Source organism: Cervus canadensis, chromosome 8, assembly GCF_019320065.1.
Source record: "Cervus canadensis isolate Bull #8, Minnesota chromosome 8, ASM1932006v1, whole genome shotgun sequence".
In the NCBI taxonomy this organism is placed as follows: Eukaryota; Metazoa; Chordata; class Mammalia; order Artiodactyla; family Cervidae; genus Cervus; species Cervus canadensis.
Genome location: NC_057393.1, coordinates 71,076,272 through 71,092,354, shown reverse-complemented (window position 1 = coordinate 71,092,354; position 16,083 = coordinate 71,076,272). Strand labels below are relative to the sequence as shown.

Here is a 16,083-nt window from a genome sequence, read left to right as displayed (position 1 = left end):
GACTAGAAAAGCATTAAGTTTCTATTTTTCAATTATAGATATTCTTTTCTGTGCTGTGATGCAGAACCTGAGGCAAGACTAAAAAAATTATTTATTTTTGTGCAGAAGGGGCATGAATTTGTATTCTACATGTGCTTGAAAACATAAGTAAATTTCCTAAAACATTCACAAAAGGATGTCAGTTTTGTCATTAGCAATATCATACATGTGAGCATGCACGTGTGTACACACATATACACAAACATAGTTCAATGTTTGCAGTGTATGAGTGATATTTAAGCAATATGTGTCCTTCTGGAAAAACCACAGAGCCTTTTCATAAAATTCGGCGATGAATTGCCTGTGACCAAGGGCTTGACCAAAGCCTTTCCTGCAATATTTACTATTGCAAAGAGATAATTAATGCACTTGTTGTCCTTGGATTGTCAGAGCATTATTTTTGTCATCAGCTACATCATCAGAAAGCAGCATTTCTAGATCATATTTTCATAACTCCCTACAGAAAAGCTTTGAATAAATTGAAGTTTAATGTTTAACTTTAGGTTTTTTGAGGGTTAATGTAAGAAATGTCTATTTGAACATCTGTCTTTTATGGACCCCTAGGTTAGGACATCCTTTATTGTGTTATCAATTGTTATTCAAATAGTGAACAAACACAATAAATTTATTTTTAAAATTTAAAGCCTGATAGCCTTTTTCCTATCTCTGAAGAAATTTCTCTGTTGCTTATCATAAAGCAATGAAAACTATATTATATAGTTATTTATTTCCAGTTTAATATACTCAACAAGAGCCATTTACTCAGAAGCTTGGTAATACACTTTTTTTGTTGTTTTCTTAAAAAAATATTCTTAATGGTCTAAGTTTTAACATCTAATTCTTATATATTTTTTGATTTATGAAACAAGTAAAATTTTTCAGAAGCATGAAAATTCACAAATAGAATTCATAAATTCTATTTGTGAATTAGCATTTCCTAAAATTAACCTTTCTTTCTTTTTTGGCTGTCTTTTCATTCATTTGGCTGAATTCTTTGAGAACTTTGGATTATTGACTGATCATATTGTTTCAGGGCAGCAAAGTGAGAATAAACGTGTATTCTACATTTACAAGTGCAAAGGGACACAAAGAGCTCTGTAACCTGAAGCTGGATTCACATTTTCACTCCTGTCACTTACAAACCATGTGACATTTGCAAGTTTGCAAGTTTACTTTTAGCATTGTTGAGAGGATAAGAGAATATATACAATTGTGTCAGTAAGAGTGTGTCTTCAGCAAATTCTCCTATCATCTCTTTTCTTTTTCTAAAGAAAGTGACAGTAAAGAACACAGTGATGCTATCATGTGTCTTCAGAGTAGGTACCTACAGAGAGCTTGAAAGGAATTTATGCATGTGGTTTACTGAAGGTCTGTTTTCAGGAAAAGGGTAGGAAAGAAAGAGGAATAGGGTGGGTGAGGATAGAAATAAATAAGAACATGACTAGTCTCAACCAGAGGCCTGCTTTGGCCTGACTGCATAGTGAGCTGTGAAATTGCATAGCAGAACTGACTCCACCTTGAGGCGAGGAGCCTGGCCTTTTGTTTCCTCGTCTCAAGTCAGTCACTAGCTCCAGACTTCCAGGCATGCAGGCATGGGGGTACATAACCACCCAGACAGAGTGATTCCTGTTTAACTGAGAACAATTATCCAGAGAGGCGAGAAGCTGTGAGCTGTCAGTAGCCAGCACTGTGGCAGCTGGAAGATGGGAAAATGACCACATAAGGGGATCCTAGCAGGAGTAACGGCATCAATAGCAACACTATCAGTTTTCTCTTAATTCTTAACTTCCCTTAAACCAATAGTCCTCACCAGAGACAATTTTGCCTTTGGTAGTGTCTGAAGACACTTTTGGTTGTCACAACTGAGTGAGGGGGTGGGGGTGGTTGTCGGTAACTAATGGGCAGAGTGCCAGGATACTGCTAAATATTTCACAGCACACAGGACAATCCCCCAGAGAAACAATTGTTGTTTAGTTGCTTAGTCATGTCCTACTCTTTTGCAACCCCATGGACTATAGCCCACTGGGCACCTCTCTCCATGGGATTCTCCAGGCAAGAATACTGCAGTGGGTTGCCACTTATCCAGGGGATCTTCCCAGCCCAGGGATTGAACTTGAGGCTTCTGCATTGGCAGGCAGATTCTTTACCACTGAGCCACCAGGGAAATCCTAGAATAAATAATTATCCAGACCCAAATCCCAAATGCCAAAAGTGCCAAATGAGAAATCCTAGAATAATCAGAAACATAGAAGTCAATATGTAATATTTACTACTAACAATTATTGATTTACTATCAGTGTTAATATTATTCAGACTTTAGTAATCAAAAGGGGAAAACGCGGGGTTGTATTGATTTTGCACACATATACACAAACACATCCTCACAGGAAATTTTTATTTTCTGAATATAACTACTATTACTTCATAATTCACAACAATAAGCAAAAATGCAGCATGAGGTGAGACAGACTTAAACGACCGCTTCCACAAATGCCATCCATACTGCCTTGTGTGTTTTTTGTTTTTTTTTTTCCCACATCTCTTTCGGTTTTGTCTTTGTCTATTTCTTTCTGCCCATGCCTTTATGGGTTTTGACACCAATACTTTGTTGTCCTAGAATCTTTTGCTCCTTGAATTTTTCTCCCCACTCTCGCCTTTTGTTTTCCTGCGCTTTTTTCTCCCTGGCTTGCAGATGAACTCAGGATGAGCTGAACACCAGGATGTTTGCATCCAGTTCTGTTCTTTTCCTTCAGCTGCACTTTGTCTAATGGGGAATTTGGCACCACCCTAGAGCTGTCAAATCCATCATGCACACTTTCATGTCCTCTCTTCCCACCTCTTTGAAGTTCTGTGTTTCAGGTCGTTTAGCATAAAAGAGAAATAATGAATTCCCTCTCTTCTTCTCTAAGTATTGTTAACAATTAACAAGCTAATTTTTTTCCCTATATCAAAAATAGTCTTTTCCATTAAGTTTCATATTCTTCAAATATTTTCCTTTTTAATAATATCTAACTATCTGACATACAGTAAGAACATGGAAATAATTATGAGAAGTAACTAACAATAAAGACTCTCACATCACATTTATATTTTTCTTTCTTTCCCCATTCTACTTCTTTTCCTGTTGCCTCCTGTTAGAGTCTCATGTTAAAGGTGAAGGTGAAAAGTGTACTCTGATTAGGCTTTCTAAAGAATATGGGATCATTAAATTATTATGTTTATAAATAATACTCTGTTCTAGTCAGCGTTTTCTACATCTTTCAATTAAAATTATTCTTTATCTCTTGACATCCACAGCAACTCTTCCAGCTGAGTATTCAAAGACCACCTCCTGTCATTCTGGCCCTGACCCCGCTGTGATGCTGAAGAGCTTACTTTCAGTAGTGATGGAGAAAAGAATATAAGTGAGATTCTGGTCCTGACTCTGTTGTTAGATACCATCATGCACTGAGACAAGTCATTGACAGTCCTCGACCTATTTCACAGTTTGTAAAATTGATTTGAATTAGATAGTCATAACATGAATAGATTATTTCTAAGATTCCTTCAAGTGCTATTACATATATCTGGATGCATTTGGAATACACAAACCAAGAAATATACAACCAAGAAAATCTAACCCATTCTGATATCAGCTCACCTAAACACCAAGAGAATTTCATAGTCCACGTTACTATAATGCAAGGGGAAAGGAAAAAGAAAGAGAAAACAACAACCCCATACCCTTTCTAGTTTTTAAAATATATTCTTTTGGGAGTCTGGGATTGACAGGTTATACTGTGCTGCGCTAAGTTGCTCAGTTATGTCTGACTGTCTGTGACCCCATGTTCTGGAGCCCGCCAGGTTCCTCTGTCCATGGGGTTCTCCAGGCAAGAATATCGGAGTGGGTTGTCATGCCCTCCTCCGGGGGATCATACCAACCCAGAGATCGAACCCACGCTTCCAGGGCATTGTAGGCAAATTTGTTACCGCTGAGCCACTGTGGAAGACCTTGACATGTAAAACTGGTATATTTAAGATAGATAACCAATAAGGACCTACTGTATAATACAGGGAATATGGTTCAATACTCTGTAATAACTAAATGGGAAAAGAATTTTTAAAAATAGATACATATATTTGTATATCTATGACTGAAAATTAAAAAAACAAAAAACAAAAAACCTTTGCATTACTGATGGTTGTGGTTTAATCACTAAGATGTGTTCGACTCTTACGACCCCATGGACTGTAACCTGCCAGGCTCCTCTGTCCATGGAATTTTCCAGGCAAGAATATTGAAGTGGGTTGCCATTTATTTCTCCAGGGGATCTTCCTGACTCAGGATTTGAATCCAGGTCTCCTGCATTGCAGACAGATAATTAACTGACTGAGCTTCAAGGGAAGCCCATCAATAGTTTTAACTTTCAGGAATTTGGGGAGTTTGCAGTTTGTTTTTAATGCTAGATAGGCAAATGGAAATAATAGACCTTAGGAGGCTTCCCCTTAGGTTTTAGACTTAGTGACTAAACCACCAAATCTATTGGCAGTGTCTTCTTTCTTCTCTTTACTTTTTTCTCCTTGCCTTTCTCCTTATACCTCTCTGCTTCATTTCTTTCATCTCTCCTCATTCCACTTCATACATCTCCTAGTCCTTTTTTAAAATCTCTAAATCCTTCGATTGGTTTTCCAAATCTTTTCATTTTTCCAATTTTCTTGATGACTACCAAAGACTGCAGTGGTTTCAGAAAGCTCCTTAACTAATTCCCTTCATGTCTTAACATGGTGAGCACATTAACCTACTAAGTCATTCTGACTGTACTTCATTGCCAGAGTTCTGTAGGCCCTAATGCTCTTTCGGTCAATAAATGTATTGCTGCTCTTCCCTACCATTCCTTGTTGAATGCACACTGTCCCTTGATTTCAACTAAAGTTAATTGCTATTGTTTGGCAAATTTTTCCATCTTGCTGACCTTTCCCCCCTGACTGGTTAGTTTTATTATTTATCCAATTTTTAAACTGTGTCTTTGGCACACCTGCCTCTGGGTTGAAAGCACAATTAAACACATTAAGGGGAATGCACAAAACACGGTAATTATGTGATTAATCAGTTCTGGGTGATATAACAAATTGCTAGCCTAGAAGCATAACACTTAGAGAAAGGGTAATTTTAAGAATTTAAAACCATTTGAATTATTAGACTTTTTCTTTTGAATTTTACATACGTATATATACATATACATAAATATGTGTGCTAGGATATGAAGGTATTTATTTCTTCATAGCAAGACTCCTTTCACAAAGTAAAACAGCTTCCCCACTTGGCACCAAGATTGAGGACTCTAGAGAAACAACTGATGGAGAATTTATGGGAATGCCCTTAGGTAACCTAAGTACATTTTAATCTTCTTAGAGTTATATTTATAATGTATTCCTAATTAGTACATTAATAAGTCAAAGAGGCTATAGAAAATGATCTGCAACAGTACATTTAATTACATGGTTTCATTGTGTTTTGCTATCATTTTTTTTTCAATTAAGTTTTTATATACTCCTCCTCTTTTTTGTGAGAGAGGATAGCCATAGGAAGGCCACATTGGCTTCATTTTCATGTGACTGGAGGATAAAATGAAGCTGTCAGTTTCCATAATCCATGCAATGTCCTGAAGCTCAGCTCTGGCAGAAAAATATCTAGCATACATCTGGTAGTATATCTGATTATTACCTCAAACACTGCTGAAAAACCTAGTATAAGTTTCCATCTTTTCTCTCTCAGTATTCAGTCCACTATGGCCTAAGTTTTGCTTTCATCTTATTAAATATGTTTTAGAAAAGATGTAAAGATATCTTATAAATGTGAAAGCCAGTATGCACTTTGAGGTTCAGTTAACTTGAATTTTCTGTGTTTGTAGACATTGACTACTGTATCATCAAGCATTGAAAAATATTCATGGACTTTAAAGGAGAAAATATATTAAAAAACAGGTAATTAGAAAACATATGAGTATTGCTGTGATTTTGGTCATCACACAGGGTATGGTATATAACTGGTAGTTGTCACCCAATATCTGTTCTCTTGGCATAGAAACAAAACTCTGATTTAGTTGGAGGAAGCAATGTGCCTAGATTAAAACACACAGAAACAAACAAATTTTACAATTTACAGTGTCCTTTGCAGTTCCACATAGCCATATAACTAAAGTTTTGCCAATAATATGTAAGAGAAGGCATTTGGAAGAGACTTAAAAAAAAAGATGTAAGGAAGGTTTGCTTCTGTTTCTCTTCATTTTTACTGTCTGGAATATAAACGCCATAGCTAGAGTTAGAGAAGGCATATTTTGATCCTGATAAAAATGAAAACCAGAAGCCAAGTATAATAAAGTAGAAAGACGTAAGTGCTCAATTCCTGGATTACTGTGAAATTAACATTTGGGACTGCCCATTCTGATTTTTTTTTTTAATGGAGATAGTAAAATCCCAAATCCTTTAAACTGCCACAATCAAATCTCTGTATCTGATACAGGCACGCCAGAATCACATGTTGAGGAAAAACATTCTTTCTGGATCTTTGCCTCAGCTATGTTTGGTCTTACTCAGCATACTTCCACTGGCTGATTTATCCTTCATACCTCTCTCCTCAGTTCCAGAACCATATGCCCAACTTCTAGACTTTTCTCTTCTGAGATCTCTTACTCACTTATGACTAAGTCACTTGTGACTAAAGACTGAATGAGCTGCCTTACCCTTCTTGGTCTGCTCTTTTTTCTATATATAGTTTTAGGCTAATGATGGCGCTTTTAACTAGGAAAACTACCAAATCTTAAAAGATTGGAGGTAAGTCTTAATTCCTCCTATTTCATCCTTGATACTCAATAGATTACTGATTCTAATCATTTCTGCCTCAGAATTTTTTCTTGCAAAGAAAAATTTTCTCCACTCTCACTAATATTGCCTTAATTCAAGTTCTCACTGTTAATGATCTTGAAGTATTTTAAAACATCTGAATAATCTTTTATCTTCCAGTTCCTCATCTTTCCATCTATCACCACCCTATCAGAATAAAGATGTAGCATACACATACACAGAAGCACACACACACAGGAATATTACTCATCAGTAAAAAAATATTGAAATTCAGTCATTTGCAAAAATGTGAATGGACCAACAAGGGTATTATGCTTAGTGAAATAAGTCAGACAGAGAAGGCAAATATTGTATGCTATTACTTATGTGTAGAATCTAAAATAAAAAAAAAGAAAGAATAAACATAGCATAAAGAAATAGACTCATAAAGACCAAACTAGAGGTTACCACTGGGGAAAGTGGAGGGGGTAGGAGCAAGATGGGGGTAAGGTGTTAAGAGGTACAAACTACTGCATATAAAATTAATAAACTTCAAGGAGCTTCCCAGGGTAATAGAAATAAAAACAAATGAATGGGACCTAATCAAATGTACATGATGTTGTACAGCAAAGGAAATGATAAAAGACAACCTATGGAATGGGAGAAAATATTTTCTAATGATGAAACCAAAATTGTTTAATTTCCAAAATATACAAACAGCTCATACAACATGAAAACAAACAACCTAATCAAAAAAATGGGCAGAAGACCTAAAACACATGTGTCCAAAGAAGACACAAAGGTGGACAGTAGACACATGAAAAAAATGCTCAATGTCACTAATTATTAAAGAAATGCAAGTCAAAACTACAAGGTACCACCTGACACTGATTAGAATGGCACTTAATGACACTTTATCAAGAAGTCTACAAATACCAATGCTGGAGAGGTTGTGGAGAAAAGGAAACCCTTCTACATTGTTGGTGGGAATATAAACTGGTATAGTCACTATGGAAAACAGTCTGGCAGTTCTTCAGAAAACTAAAAACAGAAGCACCTTATGATCAAATAATCCTATTCCTGGCCATATACCTGGACAAAACTGAAACTCAAAGACACATGCACCCCAATGTTCAGTGAAGCACTATTTCATTGAGTCACTTGGTTGTACAGTGGAAATTAGTACAAAATTATAAATCAACTATGCTTCAGTTGAAAAAATGCAAGAATTATTGTGCAGCACAGGGAAATATAACCATTATTCTATAATAACTTTAAATAGAGTTAATCTACAAGAACATTGAACCACTATGTTATACACCTGAAATGAATATAATATTGTAAATCATCTATACTTTAATAGAAAATAAAAGGTCAGGGGTTATTTTTTAAAAAGGTAGCTTCAAATAATACATGTATTTGTTTATATCCATCTCAAACTTCACTTTTTCAATTACTCTTAGTTGCCTACACAATAAAGTTAAAATGCTATTAGTAATCCTGAAACAGCCTCAGTTTCTTTTAAAGCTCCTCTTCTATTTCCCATCCCTCAAAACATATGCCAACAGTACCAAGTACAATTGTTTCTAATCAGTTTAGATTGCTTGCTATTTCCACATAAAATCTCATCTTTCCCTATTTCTATCTTTGTACTTCAGCTGTTCTATCTACCTCAGTCCTTTTCCTCTCCTTTTCTCCTAAATATACAGTTGGTTTATTTTTCACCTGTTTCTTTTGCTTTTTAGCTATTAATGAAGGACCAAATGAGAGTTGAACCACTTTTTGGAGCTGTCCCTTGTTCACTCACCACATCAGTGGAATTAATTATTCCTTCACCTCTTACCGTGTGCTTTTGTGTATTTAACCATCATATGGTATATTGCATCTTTGTATATTTAAGTGTATCTTATATTCCCTGATAGCTCAGTTGGTAAAGAATGCCTGCAATGCAGGAGACCCCAGTTTGATTCCTGGGTCAGGAAGATCCACTGGAGAAGTGATGGGCTACCCCAACTCCAGTATTCTTGGGTTTCCCTTGTGGCTCAGCTGGTAAAGAGTCTGCTTACAATGAGGGAGACCTGGGTTCAATCCCTGGGTTAGCAAGAGCCCCTGGAGAAGGGAAAGGTTACCTACTCCAGTATTCTGGCCTAGAAAATTCCATGGACTATACAGTCCAGGGGGTCACAAAGAGTCGGACACAACTGAGCGACTTTCACTTTCATTATGTACCTTAATTTTGCACATGTTTGATCTTCTTGAAGGAGGCATGATATATTCATCTTTGCATCTTGCAATGTTCTCAGATGCCTGGTACGGAGAAGATACTCAATTCATTGTTGGGGTTTTGGACAAACTATACTTTGGTGTCCTTAGAAATGAATGTGTAACTTCAGGATAAATGCTTGAAATACACATAAGAATCATTAGAAAACAAATTTAATTAAATAGACTATTATGAGAATTATTTCAAATTCTTTATGTTATGAATTTCCCTTTTTTATCCTAAACCATAATATTCCAGATCCAGAAGACACTGTGTATTCACTCCAGAAATGCATTCTATACACTCCAGTAATACACTTTTTAACCAAATATATTTGTTAAAAGTAATGTTTCATAAACCTGATTTTGGAATGCAAACTTTGAAGGGTATAGTTTTGAATACCAAATTTCTGTAATTTTTAATGGATTTCCCTGCTTTAGAGTCATGCTTATTACTTTTCAAAAGACCTCAAAGAGAAACAATGACTTAGATTAGGGCTGCTCAATTTAAAGAAGAAAGAAGACAAGATGAGAACTCAGGGTCACTGAGAAAATAAAGCAACTGGGCTTTGGCATACACAAATTAAAGGAATTTTAAAAGTTTTCCAGAACCTACCTGCAAGCAGATGGCAGTAAAACACGTAAAAAGGTGCATGACATGCTCCCTTTCTTCAGGTTTACTTTTTCTAATGGAAAATTTTGGGTGCAGTGAAGACAAAATAGAATTGCATTTGCAATGCTATTCCTCATTTTATATAATGACTCAGCTTTTAAATTGTAAATCATGATTCTAAATGACTCATGCCTAATCTATCTGTAAAATATACAAAGTTCATGAATTTGAATCATACCAACTCAATTTGTACATCTGGAGGAAATTATATTTGGTGGAACAATTAATGGTAATACATTTTAACATAATGTATAAGCTGAACTTCTGTCATTATTTTTGAAATCTTAGTTTTAGACAACATGTAGAAATACATATATAATTGGAAAACAAATTTCATATGGATTTAGACCTTGTGAATGATGGTGAGTGAATGAAATTGAAAAAAGTAAACAGAAGACAGGCTTGGGTCTAAAATACAGTTTTTAACACTTAAAGTACTATAATGTTAAGTGAGAAAATAAAGACTGAGTGCCTAGTAATCTAAAATAAAGATACACTTTTATGTGTATACATGTATACACACGCTGTATACATACATACATACATATATATAGTCATGCATGTATTCATAAACACACATTTCTGTGTTGACAGACAGTGAAAAATGGCAACCCACTCAGGTATTCTTACCTGGAGAATCCCATGGACAGAGGAGCCTGGGGGACTATAGTCCATGGGGTCGCAAAGAGTCAGATACGACTGAAGCAGCTGAGCATGCAGACAGTGACTACTTAAAATGCATTTTCCTTTGAAGAGTGACAAAGTACCGATACAACACAGGCTACGTTGGTTGGTGTTACTGTTCTTGCAAAATTTGAATATCAAGGAAATTAATTTTTTATCTCTAATAATTACTTAGACATAATTTCCAAATTATTCACTTTTGATTTTTGGTCTTTAGTTTATCATAGATTTAAGCATGTCCACCTGAACAGAGGCTGCATAGACATTTGAAGATAAACTGCAGTTCTGGTATTCACTAATATAAACCTAATGGACTTTTTTCAAGTGGGGTATTGTACTTGTACAGTTTTTTAGTTCCTTGACCAGGTATTGAACCTGGGCCTTTGGCACTGAAAGCACAAATTCCTAACTGCTGGACCAACAGAAAATCACCTTTGCTTTTGTTTATGCTGCTATGTTTTTTTTTTGTAATGTTAGTTTAGGAACTTACCTCATGGTCCAGTGGCTAAGACTCCACACTCCCAATGCAGGAGGTCTGGATCTGATTCCTGGTCAAGGAACTAGATCCCACATGCCGCAGCTAAGAGTTCGAATGCCACACCTAAAGATCCCACCTGCTGCAACTAAGACCCAGTGCAGCCAAATAAATAAACATTTAAAAACTAAGTGTTAGCTCATTGGGGGAAAGTCCAAAGTCAGGCTAGAGAGCTCCTAGATGTACATATTTTTATTTATGCTGTTATAATTTTAAAAAATCTGTCCTCATGAATTTAAGTTCCTAGAAGGTTTATGATGTTTTGCTTTAACTTAAATTTATAATCTTGGTCCATGTCCTTCTCAAAGTCACTGATAACTGAATCAAATATAGATATCAAATGTTATTTTATTGCCATCCTCACTCTAAAAAAATTATCTACCGTTATTAAAAGATAAGTAGAAGAGGTAGACATTATTTTCACCATGGTCATTTTAGAGCAGTTTGAAACTCAGGTTCACCAAATAGTCTATGAAAGTTTCTCTAAATCTGTTTATGTTCTACCATACTTCAGCATCACAATTACATATGAGATAACAGTTTTAAGACCTGAATTTCTATGATATAAAAATGAATGATGGAAAAATGAATATTACTTAACAGTGAGAAAGCAATTATTTCATGGATCTGCAATTCTACAGGCACTTATTTTTTTTTATAAAAATTAAAGGATTCAATTCCGAGTTGCATCCATATACTTTCTGAAATCTGGATACCATGCTCTAAATTAACATTCAATCCTTATACAAGTGGCTTCCAGAATCTGATTCATTCTAAAATCTTCTAGGTAAATAAAGAGAAGCTGTACTGACTTAACAGTTCTTTAAGAAATCTGACATGATTTCTTGCTATTCCAGTTTCATGAAAGTTTATATACTCCAGCTGAATTTCTTCTAACTTACGTGACCCTATAAGAATTGGTGGGGTAAGGTGGGTTGTGGCTGCTGTTTCAAGCATCTTCCACATGAGATGTGTAAGTGTGGTGCAGTACTCACCGCTGACATGATAAGCTCTCCCCCCAGGTTCTGAATCTCAGCTTTCACTTGACTGCAGATCTTCAGCTGGTGAGAGTAGAACTTAATCTGTTCCAGGTAGGCCAACAAGTCCTGTTTGCACGATGGATCCGGGCACTAAATATGTATGAGATAAAGTGAAAATATCAAAACAAAGAATTGGATCAAAGTGAGTAAACACTGAGACTACATTTAAGTACCTTTAAGGCACCAACTTTATTTTCATTGAGTCCCATTGCTTAGACCAAACCCATGTAGATTTTGATATGCTTTCCCCATTAGCAGAGTTTATTCATGTTCCAACCTTAATTACTTCAGCATGCTAAGTCACTTCACTCGTGTCCAACTCTTTGTGACCCCAAGGACTATAGCCTGCCAGGCTCCTCTGTCTATGGGATTCTCCACACAAGAATGCTGGAGTGGGTTGCCATGCCCTCCTCTACTTCAGCATAGTTAGAAGAAATAGTACAGAAATTTCCAGACATGAAAATGTACATAAAAATAATTGCCTTTAATTTATCATAATGGTAGAAGCTTTTAAAGTTCATTTTTAGGTAAATCTAAAGAAGTATTTAAAATGCAACAATTCCTTTCTTCTAAAGTTGCTATCAGAATACTCCTTGGGACTCATAGCTCTGCATTGTCTGTCCTGTGTAATTAATATTTATATGGGCATTAAAAAACATCTATAACAGGATGTATATTATGTCTTATTACTTTCAGAATTTAATGTTCTAATGTTCTTAGACCAAAGAAATAATTTCAATAGTAGCTAACAGTTATGGATCTACTTGGAGACAATAATCAAGCAGCATACATGTTTTAGAGATGTATTACTTTACCAAAAACAGTCTCCTACATTATGTCACCTTCCATAAGGAATTTCCTGGAGTAGAGCTTAATCACAACACAATAAATATCTGTGGTCAGTGTTTAATCTTTGTGTTCTTTCTCCTATACAAGTAGAATAGTTTTTTAAATATCCTCAATAACTTAATTTCACTTTAAATATAATACATATTCATAAGGGTATGGAAATATGAACAGTAATTTATATGCAAAGATATTCACTACAGCATTACTTACAATAGGAAAATTTAGAAATAAATGCTCTATAATAGTGAAAAGATTAAATTAGGATACATAGCTATATAATATGATATTATATAGTTTCAAAAATAATATTTTCAAAGGAAAATGTTTTTAGAAAGTGAAAAAGCTCAGTATTTAAAATTTCACATGCCCTATCAATCAAACTGTTTTTATGTTTGTGTGTAAAACAAAGTGGGAAATACATATGTGAATGTGAAAATGGTAAATAAACATGGCATCAGTATTTTTCACTTTCTTCATACTTTACATATCTTAATATTTATATTCTTAAAATATATTGATGCTAGTCACTCAGTCATGTGAAACTCTTTGTGACCCCATAGACTGTATCCTCCTCTGTCCATGGAATTCTCCAGGCAAGAGTACTGGAGTGGGTTGCAATTATATTCTCCAGGGGATTTTCCCAACCTAGGGATTGAACTCAGGTCTCCTGCACTGCAGGCAGAATCTTTACTGATTGAGCCACCAGGGAAGCCCTTAAAGCATATTACTTATATAATAATAAGATGTTATTACTGAAAAGGTTTTTAATCTAATAACCAAAAATAAAAATTGAAAAGTAAAATGAAAGACAAGACAGCATTTCATGAATTTCTGCTTTTGCATAGTAATTCATAAACTAGACTATTACTGAAACATTTCTGAGAATTTTATTCTCTTTTATATTTGCTACATAGACTAGTCTACATAGCTCCAAAATATGTTGACAACATGAGAACATGTGACCTTTAAGTAAAAGTTATTCAACAAAGGTAGCAAAGTTATAAATTCTACTGCAGAAATACTATCAATATTTAGATAGGAATGGACAGATGAGTGAATTTATGTGTACATGGTACCCAGTCAGAGAGACAATCAGATAAGATAATAGAGAAAACTTGAATTAAGGGTGTTTCTCAAGTTCTAAGGGCTTCCCTGGCTCAGCAGTAAAGAATCTGCCTGCAATGTAGGAGCCACAAGAGACAGGGGTTCAATCCCTGTATCAGGAAGATCCTCTGGAGAAGGAAGTGGCTACCCACTCCAGTAGCCTTGCCTGGAGAATTCCATTCACAGGGGAGCCTGGCAGGCTACAGTCCACAGGGTGGCAAAGAGTCAGGAGCAAGACTGAAGCAACCTCACTCAAAAAAGGAGGAAGTAAACAAACAGAACCTGGTTTCAGCAGGACCCAGGAGAAAGGAGCAGGACCCCACAAGAGGCTGACCCAGCCTTGCCCGTGAGTGTCCAGGAGTCTCTGGCAGAGGTGTGGGTCAGCAGTGGCCGGCTGCAGGGCCACATACACCATGAGTGTAGCAGTGTATGCATGGGACCTTTTGAAGGAGGTCACCATTCTCTTCATTACCCTCACCGTAGTTTGGCCTCAGGCCAAATAACAGAGAGGGAACACAGCCCTGTTTTTCCTGTAGTCATGTATGGATGGGAGGGTTGGACCATAAAGAAGGTTGAGCACCAAAGAATTGATGCTTTGGAACTGTGGTGTTGGAGAAGACTCTTGAGAATCCCTTGGACTGCAAGGAGATCAAACCAGCTAATACTAAGGAAATCAGTCCTGAATATTCATTGGAAGGATGATGCTGAAACTGAAACTTCAATACTCTTGTCACCTGATGTGAAGTACTGACTCTTTTGAAAAGACCCTGATGCTGGGAAAGACTGAAGGCAGGAGGAGAAGGGGACGATAGAGGATGAGATGGTTGGATGGCATCACTGACTCAATGGACATGAGTTTGAGTAAACTCTGGGAATTGGTAATGGATAGGGAGGCCTGGTGTGCTGCATTCCATGTGTTCGCAAAGAGTCAGACATGACCAAATGACTGAAGTGAACTGAAAGGATAATCCCACAATTTTCATCAGGAGGATTAAATTGAAACTAAGTAAAAAGAAAGAGGAGACCAATGTAAAGGAGAAGGACAGAGAGAGGGAGAGAAAAGGGAATAGGGAAGGAAGAAAAGCAAGGGATTTCCCCAATTTCCAGATGAGAAATTAGAAAATTATAATAATTTTAGAAAGCATAATTTTCACAGGATGGAGGAGTTTATGGTAGAACCAGTATTTGAATCCATATCTACTTGCTTTCAAATCTATTTTATTTTCAGTCACAGAACTTGAGAGAATTTGGAGTGAATTTTTTTCCCTTCAAATCACAGATTACATGGTTTCATGGTTTACATGGTTTCAAGGAAAAAGAAGTTTTGTGGTAACACTATGTCTATTTTGAAGTAAAGATTACTTAGATTTTTATTAAATTCAAAGATTAACTATCTAGAATTACCTACAACAATGAAAGGCAAGACAATTTATTTTTTTTACCGTGACAGGAAGTTGATCTTTATTAGGGGCTTCATGTGTGTGAAAGGCACAGGCACTGTGCCAGGTCCTCTACATGTATAACATAGTACTCACAGCGCCACTTCACTTAGATCTAATTATTGTCATACTGTCATTTGCAAGACAGAGTGTATGACTCTGTAAAAAATTGAATTGAGTTTTCTCTGTTTCATTCACTATACAATGATCTCTTCTATATGAAATTCATTGTTCAAAACATTGTTTTGTCTATCCTGAGTAATAAAGGCTCTTGTCTATTCTTTGTTTTTATGGATGGACTCAAGAATAATCTTTGACACATACAGTGTTTTATTTGTCACATATTATTCCTGGTTCTTTATCTATATTAGCTCTCACACGACTTCATTATCTCCATTTACCAAAAGAGTGAAGTGAGGCATAGAGAAGTTAAGCTACTTGCCCAATTAATAACTGATAAAGCTGGTATCCAAACTCACATGATCTGGCCTCACTCCCTACTTGTAAGGTCTCCAAACAATATTAGTCTTCCTGCCAGTTTTATCTTATATAGTAAATAGTAAATTGCGACACTGGTTTGTAAATTGGTTTCTAAAACTGACACTTTTACCTGTATATTGTAAATAGGATTATTGT

The 16,083-nt window shown here is 35.9% G+C and overlaps 1 protein-coding gene across 4 annotated transcripts in view; it reads right to left on the bottom strand.

The window, feature by feature from the left end:
- Positions 1-16,083, bottom strand: part of CTNNA3 (catenin alpha 3) — a 1,829,362-nt gene that overhangs the window by 62,387 nt on the left and 1,750,892 nt on the right. For all 4 annotated transcript variants that reach the window (XM_043476813.1, XM_043476816.1, XM_043476814.1 and 1 more), the window contains one exon: positions 12,011-12,145. In XM_043476813.1, coding sequence (XP_043332748.1) covers positions 12,011-12,145 — 135 coding nt within the window. The remainder of the gene's footprint in view (positions 1-12,010; positions 12,146-16,083) is intronic.